The sequence below is a fragment of the Lathamus discolor genome, chromosome 2, assembly GCF_037157495.1.
Source record: "Lathamus discolor isolate bLatDis1 chromosome 2, bLatDis1.hap1, whole genome shotgun sequence".
Taxonomy (NCBI): Eukaryota; Metazoa; Chordata; class Aves; order Psittaciformes; family Psittacidae; genus Lathamus; species Lathamus discolor.
The window spans coordinates 86585638-86599384 of NC_088885.1; the positions used below are offsets into that span (position 1 = coordinate 86585638).

General features: G+C 37.3%; 1 protein-coding gene across 18 annotated transcripts in view; it reads left to right on the plus strand.

Annotated features, from left to right (window-relative positions):
- The window catches only part of SEMA5A (semaphorin 5A), a 326978-nt gene that overhangs the window by 180673 nt on the left and 132558 nt on the right, over nt 1–13747 (plus strand). For all 18 annotated transcript variants that reach the window (XM_065667646.1, XM_065667638.1, XM_065667640.1 and 15 more), the window contains 2 exons: nt 3207–3305; nt 4500–4713. In XM_065667646.1, the coding sequence (XP_065523718.1) occupies nt 3207–3305; nt 4500–4713 (313 nt within the window). The remainder of the gene's footprint in view (nt 1–3206; nt 3306–4499; nt 4714–13747) is intronic.

Here is a 13747-nt window from a genome sequence, read left to right on the forward strand (position 1 = left end):
TGGTTTCTCTTAAAGTTCTGCTAACCACAGAACAGCATGGGGACAATGAGTTCAGGCAGTAAAACTGAAAGTCGGTTTGCTGGTGGAATGTCCTGACACCAGAAGCTAGCTTTGAACCCTGAAGCAAATCTAGTAGTTTAGAGATAATGGCCAGTTAAACACAGCTCTTTTTTTTTTGTTCTTGAAAAAGAAGCTGCACAGAATTTTTGCCCCTAGCTGTTAGCAGTAGTTGTTCTGAGGTTTATGCTTTAGGAGTCAACGAGGGGAAAGTGCTGAAGGCGAAAATATATAGGGACATCTGTCACATTTGACAGTGTAATACGCACTTGACGTTTGAAGGCTGATGTTTGTTACTGAGACTTCAGACCTTTATCCACCAATTTAAGCTGTTGCTCAAAATAACTAGTGGCTCCAAGAGTGATCCAGACAAAATTATGCCCTTGTGACCAGCATGTGTTAGCATTTAGAAGTCTAAACACCGCACATGGATAAGAGGATAAATTCGGCCATTCATGCTGGCGACATGTGATAGGGACTGTTAGAAAGAAATACAAATGCAGAGTAAAATGCAATAAACCAAACAGAGATTTAAAAAAAAATATATAATTGAAAATATCTCTTATCCCATGCTTGTTTAAGATTCAAATGGCTCTGTGTTAGCATCTGAAACTTCAATAAAATTATTAAAAAATTCAACAAAACTGTGTTTAAAATGTTAGCCTATGCAAGAAACATTGATGCAAACAGATAGCCATGTTCAGCCAGGTTGTCCTTGAGCTGTCAAGTTGGTCTAAAACTTAAGTAGCAGCTTAGCCTGCTTGGCTGCTGAATTGTTTCTAGTAGTTGTATTCTGTTACAGGGATGTTGATATAAAAGCAAAAGATACTTGCTAAATGAATTTCTTTCTTTCAGAGATATTTTTATAGAAGAATAGGAAAGTATATGGCATAGAGATCAAGATAAACCACAGAATAAGACTGCATAAAAAATGGCTACCAAACCTACCACCACCTTCTAAAATAAAAAAATCCTTTTGTTTTGAAGTTGTTTGCATTCACCATTGCCACTTCTACATCACACATCTCTTTTTTGCACATGGAAAAAGTGAACCAGTACAGCTGAGCTTGACTCCGGAGCTAGAAAAGTGACTCTGAACAATTCAAATGACTAAATAATGGAGTACTTTTTCAATATGTTTTTAGCTGATGATTGTTTTATTCATGGCTATTTTTTTAATTTGTTTTGCATTGTTGTTGGTCTTTCATATGAAGAAAATATCCAATTATAAAAGCTATTCTTTCAGTTTTAATCTTCTTGTACTATGTACCCAACAAAAATTTGATAGGAGATGTCTTATTTGCCCTGTTGCAGTATGGATTGTTGTCAAGTTGGCACAGGACTTGGAAATATTAGAGAGAAGAATCTTGTGAATCTGAGGAATGTCAGAGTTTAAAAAACTAACATTATTTTTTAGCAGAAAGAGTGGGTGATCAGGCTGCAAGTAATTTGGCAATGGCAGTAGTTCAGGAAGCTCTGGAATATGAAGAAAAGAGGTTGGATGGTTGTAATGTCAGAACCCACTTACTTTTCCTACACTTACATTCCATGGCTTGCTGTAAAGGGCAGGATGGAAACAACCCAAAGAATGAATTTCTGTATTACATTCTATGGACCTTTCTGAGCACCCTTCCAAAAAAAGACAAAACCCAAGGGGAATTGCCCTCAATTTTTGTTGTCATTGTTGTTTATTTTGGTGTGGTTAAAACAACCTTCAACAGAGAAACTGCACAGAAATGAAATTATAATTTTTAAAAGGTAATGATGTTGTATTTCTACCCAATGGGAATCAAATATTAATTCTAATATTTTTGACATTTACCTTTAAAAGCTCAAAGAGAAGCTTTTAAAAGCTACATTTTCATGAGAGACTAATGTAAATGTGATTTTTGAGAGAGATTTTTCTCAAGAAGTAGTTTTTTTCTGAGATTTTATGGGAGGTTTGTAGGGCTTTTTAACTTTATTTTTATGAGGAAAGGTACAGACGATAAATTCAGAGAGTTTTCTCAGAGATTTTGAGAGTATTTTGCCCGTCTTGCTTTGCAGTCTATTTTATGCCTGTTCAATTTATTCAGGATTATATTTCTTATCTTCCAGGAAGAGTCTATTTTCAAGATAAATCAAGAATATGCTTAATATAGCTGTAGACCAAAAAATGGTACTTCCACAACATTACTATTGCATGGGTTTGCTTACATGATTTCACTTAATATCTGTTAGAATTGAGTAGCTGTATTTTCACAAGTGTTTTCAGTGCTTTATGTGAGACTCTCTTGTGAATGGATGCTAGAGAACATTCAAATCAAAGGTTCCAGGAAAATTTATTTTCTCCAAGCATATTGTTGATTTTGGTCATTACATCAGATAGGGACATTGATTTTTGCAGGAGTGTTTGCATCTTTCCTACATACAGCTCTGGGAGACGCTTAATGTTGCAGAAGAAAGCTTTCTGTCTGAATAAACAATAGAAATTGCTGTTGCTTTATTGCTTCTGAAATGAGGGAAATGAACATCATAAAGCCTTCGCACATCCTCATGGCAAAAAAAAAAAAACACGTAAAATTATTCCTCAGGGATGACTGTCTATATATTAAAGTAATGAGATTTCATTAGAAGCTTCAAATTAACAGAAATATAGATGCTTCTAATAAAACAGGTTGTGCAAATTATATAACTATTAGTGACAAATCTGCATCTGAACATCTCAAGAATTTTATTCATTTTGGTTTCAACATACTCGTGTTACTGCCAACCTGTTATTTCTCCTGTTTTCCTTACAAATTCTTCTCTTGGCCTGATCTGTCTTCAAAGCCAGCATCTGATTTCTTGGTGTGGTAGTGTATTGTTTAAATCACTATCTCTCTCTTCAGAGTTTAGATAAACATTTGAAATATGCACTTAGAAGAAATCTTCAGTACTGAAGAGGTCTGTTGTTATCCTGTTAAGAATGTTTCACAGATTGATGGACACATGTGTCGTAATTAGGAAAACTAGGTATATAATGGTTATTAAACCATTACTTTAAGGCTTAAGCCTTATTCACGCAAATTTTTATGTGTGGACATATAACCATTGAAAGCAAATTGTAATTAGTCTCTTCTATGCTTTGATGTATCACTGTATTTCTTTTTTTTTTTTCTGTGTGTCAGGAGGAATGCCAGAACTACATTCGAGTGCTTCTTGTTGGAGGCAACCATCTCTTTACCTGTGGAACCAACGCGTTCACTCCAATCTGCACTAATCGGACGGTATGAATTAAATATTTTGTCCCACAAGCTCAAGTCCCTGTTCTGAGCCAGCAGATTAAAAGGCTGCTGTGGTTGAGTCCAGCCTATTTGTGTATTGACGGGTGAGCTGACATATAAAAGGCTGATTTAGTTATTGGCAGGTCAAAAAGGAGAGTTAATCAATGACCTCTTACTGCAGTCTTTTCCTCAGCTGTGGGAGAGAACACAGCTATGAGCACCTCAGTTCTTCCTACATGCCAATTTTCATGAACCATAGGTATTTCTAAGACTCCTGCCACTGTGTCAAGTTCAGTTGGCATCAGCAGGTTTAGTTGTAAAATATAGATGGGTAGCTGCATACTGTGTATGTGTAGTCCTGGAGAAGACGAGAGTACCTGAATTAGTGATTTCTGACTGGTGAGAATGAGAAATCTTGGTTGAAAAGATTTGTCATACTGTGTCTGAAAAAAATCCCAAATTGTATATTATGTGTATCAAAGTAAGAGAGCCCATTAAGGATCAATAATAGTCATAATAAAAATCTAAATGTCACCATTTGGACTAAGGCGGCTATTTATATCAGGAGGGGAGAAGCGTTTAAATACCAAAAATAGCTGTGTCGCCAAAAACTCCTTTGCACATTTATCATATTTAAACCTATTGTACCTTCACTTTCAAATAACATATTAACATCATACTGTGGTTTATGGCTGAAAGTATTAGGGCTACTAAATCAAAGAGATTGTTCTGCTGAACTGGAAAGCTCCTTTTCTTTTTTTTTTAATCACATTTTTCATGTGAGATTCTTTCCTAGAACACACCAACAAAGCAAATAATAGATTTGGTCTTTTTTTATCGTCTGTCACTTGCTGTAGTAAATACCTTAGTTGGTTCTGGCAATCAGATCTGGTTCTAGTTTTCATTAAAAAGGTCTGTATAGAGATAATTAATTATTGAGTTGCTGCTAATATGCTAATGTGAAAAACTTGCATGTTTCACATATTGAAGAGGCAAAAGTGAGATCAGACAGCATTTTGGTCAAACTTTTTATATGAGACAGTTTCAGATTGATGGAAAGGTCAGATTGTAACTGTGGTGCAATAATACCAAAGGAGATAACTGGTGTTTATGATAGTATTTTGCTCAGATTGATGCAGCTTGGCTAAAATGATAATTTTCAGATCATTTTAATCCCTTTTTCTCATTCTTTTACAGTTAAGTAACTTGACAGAGATACATGATCAAATCAGTGGCATGGCTCGTTGTCCTTACAGTCCCCAGCACAACTCCACTGCTCTTCTCACTTCCAGTGGGGAATTATATGCTGCAACAGCCATGGATTTTCCAGGAAGGGATCCTGCTATTTATCGCAGTCTGGGGGCCCTTCCTCCTCTTCGCACTGCCCAGTACAACTCCAAGTGGCTGAATGGTGAGTTCTGATGGACCATGAGACTCAACTCTTTTTAACCCATGTTCTCCATATTTACAGTCTTTAAATTCCATTCTGAGAATTTGATTTTTTTACAGTATTATTGATCTAATTTTAAAATTATTTTGCATTATTTTTAACTTTACAAGTGTAAGCATGACATTTAATTAATATAGCTGTATTTTGTAGATGTACACTTAAATATATGTCACGTTTGCAGGTACGCTTACATGGCAAAGCTGAGTCAGCCAAGAGCGTTAATTTACCTTGAGCGTTCTTTTGTTAAATCCTTCAAAAAACCTAAGGCAGAAAAGAAACAGTTTAGAATGGACTGAATTCTCCTGGTTTTGCCTGCAGGTCCCAACCTTGACAAGCAGAAAAAGTTGTGCTTTCAAGCTGTTTAGGTGGCAGACTGACACTTTTGAAGCTTATTATAGCCAAAGGATATGTCTAGTCTGCAAAACATATCATAGAATCGTACTGCAGCAATCACTCCTGTGTCATGGATGTTAATCACCTGATGAGGATTTCCAGCTGGGAGAAGCTGTAAACAGACAGGTATTCCAGAGATGTAACATGGCTAGTTGCCATTTTTAGCATTTCAAAAAAGAAGCAAATTTTTCTAAAATGAAAATTATTATTTAACATAAAATGTGAAATTATCTATATTATAATGTACTCATGCTTATCCCAGTAGGAGCAAAATGTATTTTCATGAAGAATGCTATGTGACATGCAGTTGCTATCCCCACAGTACTTTTCATTTTATGATGGGATTATTCTCATGTTTGAAATGAAATACAAATATAAATCCTAGCATCAGAACATTAGGATCTGATACAAGAGACAGACTTTATTTTGAATATTTCAGTTCTCATATAATCTGAATGCTGAATTGTACTTACTTGATTGGTGTATTTTTCCTGTACAAAAGAAGCCATCAGTGGTAGCTTGGAGAAATTTGTGACTTTCTCTGAAGGTCAGCTGATTTGAGAATATTAATTAACAAAACCAAACTGTGTGCAATGAAACAGAATTATAGCAGTGCCACAAAAACATGAGAGGAAAAATTAGCTCATTGTATAGATATCCCTGTTCGGGCACCTGTTGTTCACACTGTTGTGGCATTGGAACTAATTGCTATGCCACACCTGGGTGCTTCTGTCAAAGGGAAAAAATTCTTCACACTTAATTTTCAGTTTAACTGGTTATGTTTTATGTTAAGCTTTTTTGCTAATATGCTAACTTTATACTAAAATTCCCTGCCCCTGACTCTTATAATTAATCAAATTCACTGTATTTACATTTTGTCTGTTTAAAGCTTCAGCTTTAAACTATACATTTAGTTTAAAGACATTCAACAGCACCTGTACATTCTCCATTAGAGCTCATTCTTCTGCTTCAAAACTGTTAAGCATTAAGTTGCCACGAAACTGGCTTTTATCTTTGGGGAGGAAGAATGAGATTAGTTTTGTAATTAGAGCCAGTTCAAGCAAATCCAATAAAAAGGCTAGAAGCAGCCCAGTTACCTGCGTGAAAGGGAGGAAGAATCATTTTTGGGGTGGCTAAGAGTTGGGGATTCTTTTGCTTTTATGTCAGTTTGCTGGCTCACATGTGATTCAGTGCCAAGAAACTGCATTAGTTTCTTGGAAACTAAGGGAAGGGAAGACTATGCTGCTTTTGGTTAGAAACACAGATAATTCTGCAAAAAACGTAAGGCATCAACTGGAATGGAAGCTTCCTAGTCACTATCAGCTCAGCGGCAGTAGCTGTCAGTTGCCGTAATTCAGCCTTGTTTTAGGTGTGTGTACACGTGTCTGTGAATGTTTCCAATGTGAAGTGTGTTTTTCTTTTACATCCATGTTTCCCTCAGAGGTGCAATGTTTTTTCTCACTTAAATTTTCTACTCTGCAAATCATATTGGGGGCAGTGGCAGTGTTCTAAAGCACAGTTGATTATCTTCCTTTATGTAATGAAGACGTTGATTTTAATGGCTAGCCAATTCTCAATGAATTTCAGGGGTTTTCAGTGAGATCAATTAGGCCAAAGGAACATGCCTGTATTCTGAGGCAGTCTGCTGTCATTGTTCACTGTAATTTATGGTGAAGGGTCTTGACATGGGAAGCTACGAATTTTCATCACAGAAGAAACCTTGTTTCTAATCTTAATAATCAGAAGGTCTGTAAACACGGGAACTGTGTGACACAGTGCGGGAGGGGAAGGCAGAGCTGATGTGTCATGTGGCTGGAGATCCCATTTTAGCATGCAGTGATTGCAGGTTCTGGAATCATAGATATCAAATAAAATACATTTCAGTTGATAGTCTGAACTCCCTATTAATTCTGGTTCAGCCAGAGTCATATATTTATTATCAGGTCCTGCCTTCTACTGCGGGCTTGCTAGGCTTGGAAGCAATACACATCAACTGAATAGGTAAGTTAGCAGTTATTTTCAGCATAGGTATCTTTATAATGATGCTTTGAGCTAAGCATCATTCTGATCAGGTGCTTAAACCTTAGTAGAGTATGGACAAGTCAGTGAACTTTCATTTCTGTATTATCATTTTCTTGATGTACTCAACGCTCAGTTATCTGCGGTGATGAAGAGTTTGGTAGCTTAGTTAAAAGTATCAATTACTCAGGATATGTATAAAAGTAAGCTACAGGAATACACCATGAGTGTAGAATTGAAAGGAAAAGTTCAATGAGCCCACGGTATGTGAAGCACAAAGATCTTGAGCAAGCACTCATCCAAAAAGGTAGATGGACAGCACAGCAGCACTGCAAAGACAGAAATCCTGTTTTGACTTGAGCTAGGTACTGTGGAGCATCTTATAGGGTCTCTGAAAATGCTTCTTGTTCACCCACGAGATAACCTGCTGAAAATATTTGAGACTTGACTCCCTTGAATTTTGTCTGTTTTGATAATTTTTAGTGGCAGAAAGAAGAGTTCGCCAAATGTTACAGATATCTGCCACTTCCGAAAAGTTTTTCCTATTTTGGAAAAGTTTAGAATGTAAACAGTCATATCGTCTTTAGTGATGGAGAAATGAAGCACCTGAAGATAGTTATTGGAACTTAACTTTTTTTTAACAATAAGAGAAGCAAGAGCTGAATAGATTACTATTCTCTGAATATGATCACCAGTTATTTTTTTGTCCCGGAACTTCCTCTTCTAGAAAAAGAAATTAATGCTTTGCTTATGTACCCTATTTCTATGTTCCTGGCACTCCTGTTGACAATGCGCAGCTGGCCCAAATGCAGTGAGTAGGTTTTTGACCACAGTCATCACCATGCAGAGATTCTGCTCATCTCCATGAGGAGACACTGCTGAAAGACCAGACTACCTTGGTGCCATGACCTGAGCATTCACCGTAATTCAGCAGTCCTACAGGTTGGGTTGCTCGCAAAGAATTTATCAGCTGTCAGTGAAGAAACAGACCCAGGTTGTCATCACCTTTCTTGCCCAACCTGTCAGTACTCTGTAACTGTCCATATTCTCAATCGAGAGGAACATGATCACCCAGCCAAGTTAATAAGTGCTGCAAACCAGTACTTTCCACAACCAGCAGCCCAGCTGGCTGCAGGATAATAAACCTGAAAATGTGGAAGAGAGAACCCACCTTTCCTTCTCTTGATGGTATGTTTTGGCCTTCTCTTTTCTCATATAGAAAAAAAAAATGCTTGAAGTTGCTCACGTAAATATATAAATCCATAAACAAATGAAGACAGAAAGGTACCAGTAACTTACTTTTAAAGGTGTGTTGTTCTTCTACCTACTCTCATTTTTCTTCCCCTGAATCTGTGTTTAAGTACTTCTGTGCTTCGGGGAAACAATTTGAGGTAATACAGCGCACATTGAGGATTATGTCTAAAGCAGACAGCTCTTCCATTGATTTCTTCTTCAGGCCAAAGCAATCAGCAAGACCTTGAACTTCAGCCAACTGCTCAGGTCAGTACAGGGCAGCATGTTGCTAGAATGTTTTAAAATTACCTTTGTAGTACTTTGTAAGAAGAATAGTCTGCCTTAGCAGTCTGCTTTGGACATTATTAGATTATAGCCGATAAATTAAATCTTTCATTAAGGAAAAAACAAATATTACACCTTGATTTACAGTTGGCATGCTGTTTATTTGAGCTTCTTTAAGCTCTCAGTGTAACACAGAGTTTAAATCATATCCAGAGTTGTCTGTTACAGTCTGCTTCTAATTAGACTGCTTTAGAGTTGATCTGCAAAGTGGAGCAGGGGCAGAATTCACCATTTGCTCTAGAGGACAGAAGTAAATGGAATAGTTATATTTGTAGTCCACAGCTGCAGTGGATACAGTTAGGAGTGGAAAAGCTTTCATTGCTTAGACTTCTTCTAAGCTTCTTCTGTAGTCCAGCATTTACAGTTCGTAAAGATATTTCTCCTTTCAGTCCATGTCCTCAAATCAGTAAATGTTTGATGCCTCAGTGTGAAAGTCTGTTTGCTTCACTTAGCCAATAAAAGGGCAAAGCAGATTAAAGAATGAAATCCAAGTCAATCCCTTTTTTTTTTCATCATATGGAGAAACACTGAGACACTTGGTTTCATAATTTGCCAAATGCCTTTGCTTACAATTGCTTGGGTCTCCAATGATCTTGAAATACACTGTAGCTGTTTTCTTTGTCCTAGGTATACAATGATAGATGTTATTGGAACACATTAAATAAATAACAACTTTGTTTTAAAGGTCAAGATGCTCCATCAGTAAGCAGACTATAGATGATTAAAATGTAATCTTATATCAGATGTGGTCCCAAACCAGAAAAAAATACATAAAATCTCATACAGATTAGAAGCCTTTCCAGCTGCAAAGTGCATAGGAATGTTTGGATTGTTCTGCTCTGCTGGTAGACACAATATTACCGCTTTTTCCTCTTGCTGCCCTAAGCATTTCATTATTAGGTACCATTAAAGTGGTTGTTCTGAGATCACGTTCTTAAAAACATTTCACTTAAGAAAACTCATAAATCTAGAGCAGGAACTTCTAGTTTTCAAAAATAACACTACAAGTAAAATTCTCACAAAGATGGTTTGGTTAGTGGGGTTCAATACAGCTCCAAATTCATTCTCATAATTATTTGTTAGTGGACATTCTTTATAGTAAAGTATGTGGAGAGAAAATATACCTTGTGGAGAGAAATTATGTTCTAAGATCAAAGATTAATCCATTCACTTTTGCTTATAAGGATTAATGGAAAGGGCTATAATAATTCAGGGTTATCCTTTTCTGTTTCTGGGTTTTAATGAAAAGCCTTGTTATTACCTAATACGAGCTCTTCTTTTATGTAATGTTTTATGTAACTCAAATCCAGTGTGTTCTTGAGACGTGCAATTTGGTCTTTAGCTTTCAGATAAGACACTTGACTGAAAATATGCAAAGCATATGCTACCATTTCTTGCTAATTTTGTAAGATAAATAATTACTTTCCTTGGGTTGTGCCCTCCCCCTCCCCATGAGATAGTTCTGTTCTTTTATGCATATCGTCCTTTTTGCTGGTATCCTCAAATGGGAGGGCAATGTGTGCTGATTTTGAAACCCATCGTTAGGCTTTTTCACTGGAGCTGCCACCAGAGGAAAAAAGTTGAGCACTTGTGTTTTTCCTTTCAAAGTTGTACATCTTCTCCCAGGTGGCAATGACAGAGTAGTAGAGCACTAAGTTGATGCGAGATGGAGGTGCCTCCCCTGACCTCCTTTCACCAGTGCCAGACTAAGTTACTACAAAACATTTCCTTACCCACCTGAAATGCTAGAGAACAGGCAGCACTATCTATGAAGGTAGGATTTCTTTATTTCTCATCTACCCTCAGTAAAACAGCGAGGTCCACCTTCCATTTATGAAAAAAACTAGGGGGCCACTGAGGACAAAACCTGTTCTTTTATATGTCATCTACCCTGCTCGTGTTAGCTGCCAATTGGAGAGGCTGAACGAGGAAGGAAGAAAGGCACTCCTGCAAGCAGATCATTTGTGCCCAGCTGCGAAGAGGCATGACAGGAGCATCAGCCTCATTAATGGAGAAAACTGTAATACATAGTAAGCCAGAGAGGATGAAAGAACTTGGAACTGAAATACGTCTCAGCCAGGGGAAGGGAGAAAATCTAGAATTTTAGGAAACAGGAGCAAACAGCATTCACCAAAGAAAGGAGGAGGACAGAAATACTGAAGTCAGAGATAGAATTTCAGTAGCAGACATACCAAGCCTTAAAGTGAAAGGAAAAGGGGATGATTATGAAAGTGAACTCTGGTTTTCTTTTCGTTTAAAAAAAAAAAAAAAAAAGCACCAGGTCTGCAGGGAAGGCCCTTTGATCAGCTCCCTCCCTGCAAGACTACATCAGAGAAAACCAAAAATTGGCAGTCTGAATGTTTGGAAATAAATGGGTAAGCCATCATAATTGAGTTTTCTTTCCCTACCTGCTGTTTGGCTTATCAACTTAAAGAAATATGGGGGTTTCTGTTCTTTTGTATGTGGAACTCTGGTTTCAAAGTTTTAAGTAACCATCCAAGCTTCTGGATCTTTTGCTAGATTACTATAGCCCAAACCTCTAGAGGATCTGAGTAAATCAAGGTAGTCCTCTATATTTTTGATTCTTGCTCCTCACCCAGTATATCAGTATGCAAGTGACTATATGTGATGCAAAATTCACTGAACTTCGGATGGGACTCTTAAGGACTTGAGTAGGTATTAGATCAGAACAGAGGATGGTTTCTGTCACTAAGTAGGTCACTGGTGAATTTGCATAAACAAAATGACATAATAAATTGCAAAATACTGTGCCATGAAAGAACACTTTACCTTGAAAATGAAGGAGATTTATTTGAAATGAATAACAGGCAATAAAACAAGGAATTTTGTAATGCTGCATTTGAAAACTGTTTTTCAGAAAAGAAGTAATTACATTTCAGAATTTATTAGAGTACATCAATAAAATGTAATGTATAATGAGTGCATCCACCTTTATGATTATACTGAATTGTATTATAAAATCTATCAGCAGTATAAGAGAATATTGGTAAAAAAATGTCTGGCGTACACAGTTTTAGTGTATTTTGTGGTCCTTGCTCTTCCATACCCATAAAATCTTCGATTTCGCAGAGGGAAAAGAATGTAAAAGAAATCACGGAGAGCTGAAGCTTTGCAGAAGAAATAGTAGTCAAAATAAACTGGTAGCCAGCTATGCTATGTCAGACTAGCATTTTAAGCACATGTCCTAGATAACTCTGAAACACAGAGGAGAAACATCTATTAATAAAGAATTGTTTTGGCCAGCTTTATGCCACTATTTAACATTTTGAAGTTCAACTCCTGAGGATAGATACAACTATGATGACTAGAAGTTATATATTACTTTTACAATGTTTAACACTGCAGGAAAATTTTACTCTATGATTAAGATTTGTCCTTAAACATTCATGAGCAGTGATATGTTGGTCAGCTTAATGCAAGTTTTGTACTGTTTTCCAACAGCTGCAGAGAGCTACACTAAATTAATATACAGGGATTACAAAATGCAAATAAGAAATGGTCAGTAAGGTGAAATAAAAAGTAGACCACTGCATTTGGAGCTTAAATTCTTTCCATGATTTTATGTTTCCGTTTCGGAGAGCATTTCTAGCTGGAGGTTGAGCCTTATTAAAAGGAAAAAAATCAAAGGCATCTTCCTAGAATTTAATGCCATTAAGTATTTGGCTGAATGCAAATAGAAGGAATGGGTCTTTAGAGGCAGACGGTACAAGGGTGTGATTCACTGATCTAGTCATGTTAATGAACAAGCTTCAGACAGGTTGTGTTCAGCATTAGACAAGTATCTAGACTTAAGTATTTTATTGAAGCTTTTCAAAATTTCATACACGCCTGTATCAATATGTGTGTATTATTTTGTGTATGTATGTAATCACATTTGTGTCTAGATCTCGCAAACTTGCAATTCTAGCTCTCTTTTCACATTTCTGGGGTTAATTTAACTTTTGCCTGGGTCTCTGAATCCATTGCACTTGAGATGTGAGTGGTCACTTCTCACAGGAATAGTCACTGGAAATCACAGCTATTTTTTGCTCAGAGTAGACCATATAATTCTTAAGGTAAATTGCTCTTACCTCCAGAAAAGCAGATAGATTACTCCCTGTCACTTGGTTCACTCTGGAAATAGTAGTATCCACTAACTAGGTAAATTAAGTTGTATTAGTCTACTTCAGAGTATGTAGTTTTATAAAAAGCACAGGCAAACTTTCTTGCTCCAAAGTTCAGAAAGTGAGAAGAGGTCAGGGCTCCCTCAGATGTTCTATGAAAGCTCTCTCAGGCTCCTGTTTCCCATTATTCTTCCTAGAGAATGTTCCTGTCCATTTCCTGTCATCCTTTTATCAACTCAGACTACATCTACACCACTGAATAAAAAAGGTCTAGGAAACAAGCTTACGCATAACATTCCTGGTCATCTGTATTGCTTAATTGTTGGCTTGCTTCCTAGCCTTGTTTTGGACCACTCCAGCTACTACTTTCGCAGTGAAAAGCTGGGTGCAACTTGGGGAGAAGTTTGATTTATACCATTAGCAAGAGGCAGTACAGGTGGGACTGCATCATTTGGCTCCTTCTGCCCTCCAGAGTGCCCCATCCCATTCCCAGTAAGCTTTAAACTCCCAGATAGCCCAGTCTGTGCTTATGCCACCTCCCAGGGTCTGTACCATGTAGTTGCCTTGATGCCATTCTCTGGAGCGCAGTGTTATCACTTGCTCACTGGCAGGGCTGCAGCCAGTCTCTATAAGGAGCAGTCATCACTGTCAGACACCACTGGTCTGGCAGTGGTTATGGATTCTGTCTCTTTGATCTCCAAGTTCCCTGGGTGGGTGCAAAAGGAGAATAATCCAAACGGGAAGTATTGTCTGTTCCTAGTACATGCCTTCTCAGTAACAGCAGAGACTGTGCTCTCTGGAAAATTTCTGAAGGCTGGAGACAAACCTACATACAGTTAGATTATTTCAGATAGAAGCGCTGTCTTGGCTTCATGTGGTCC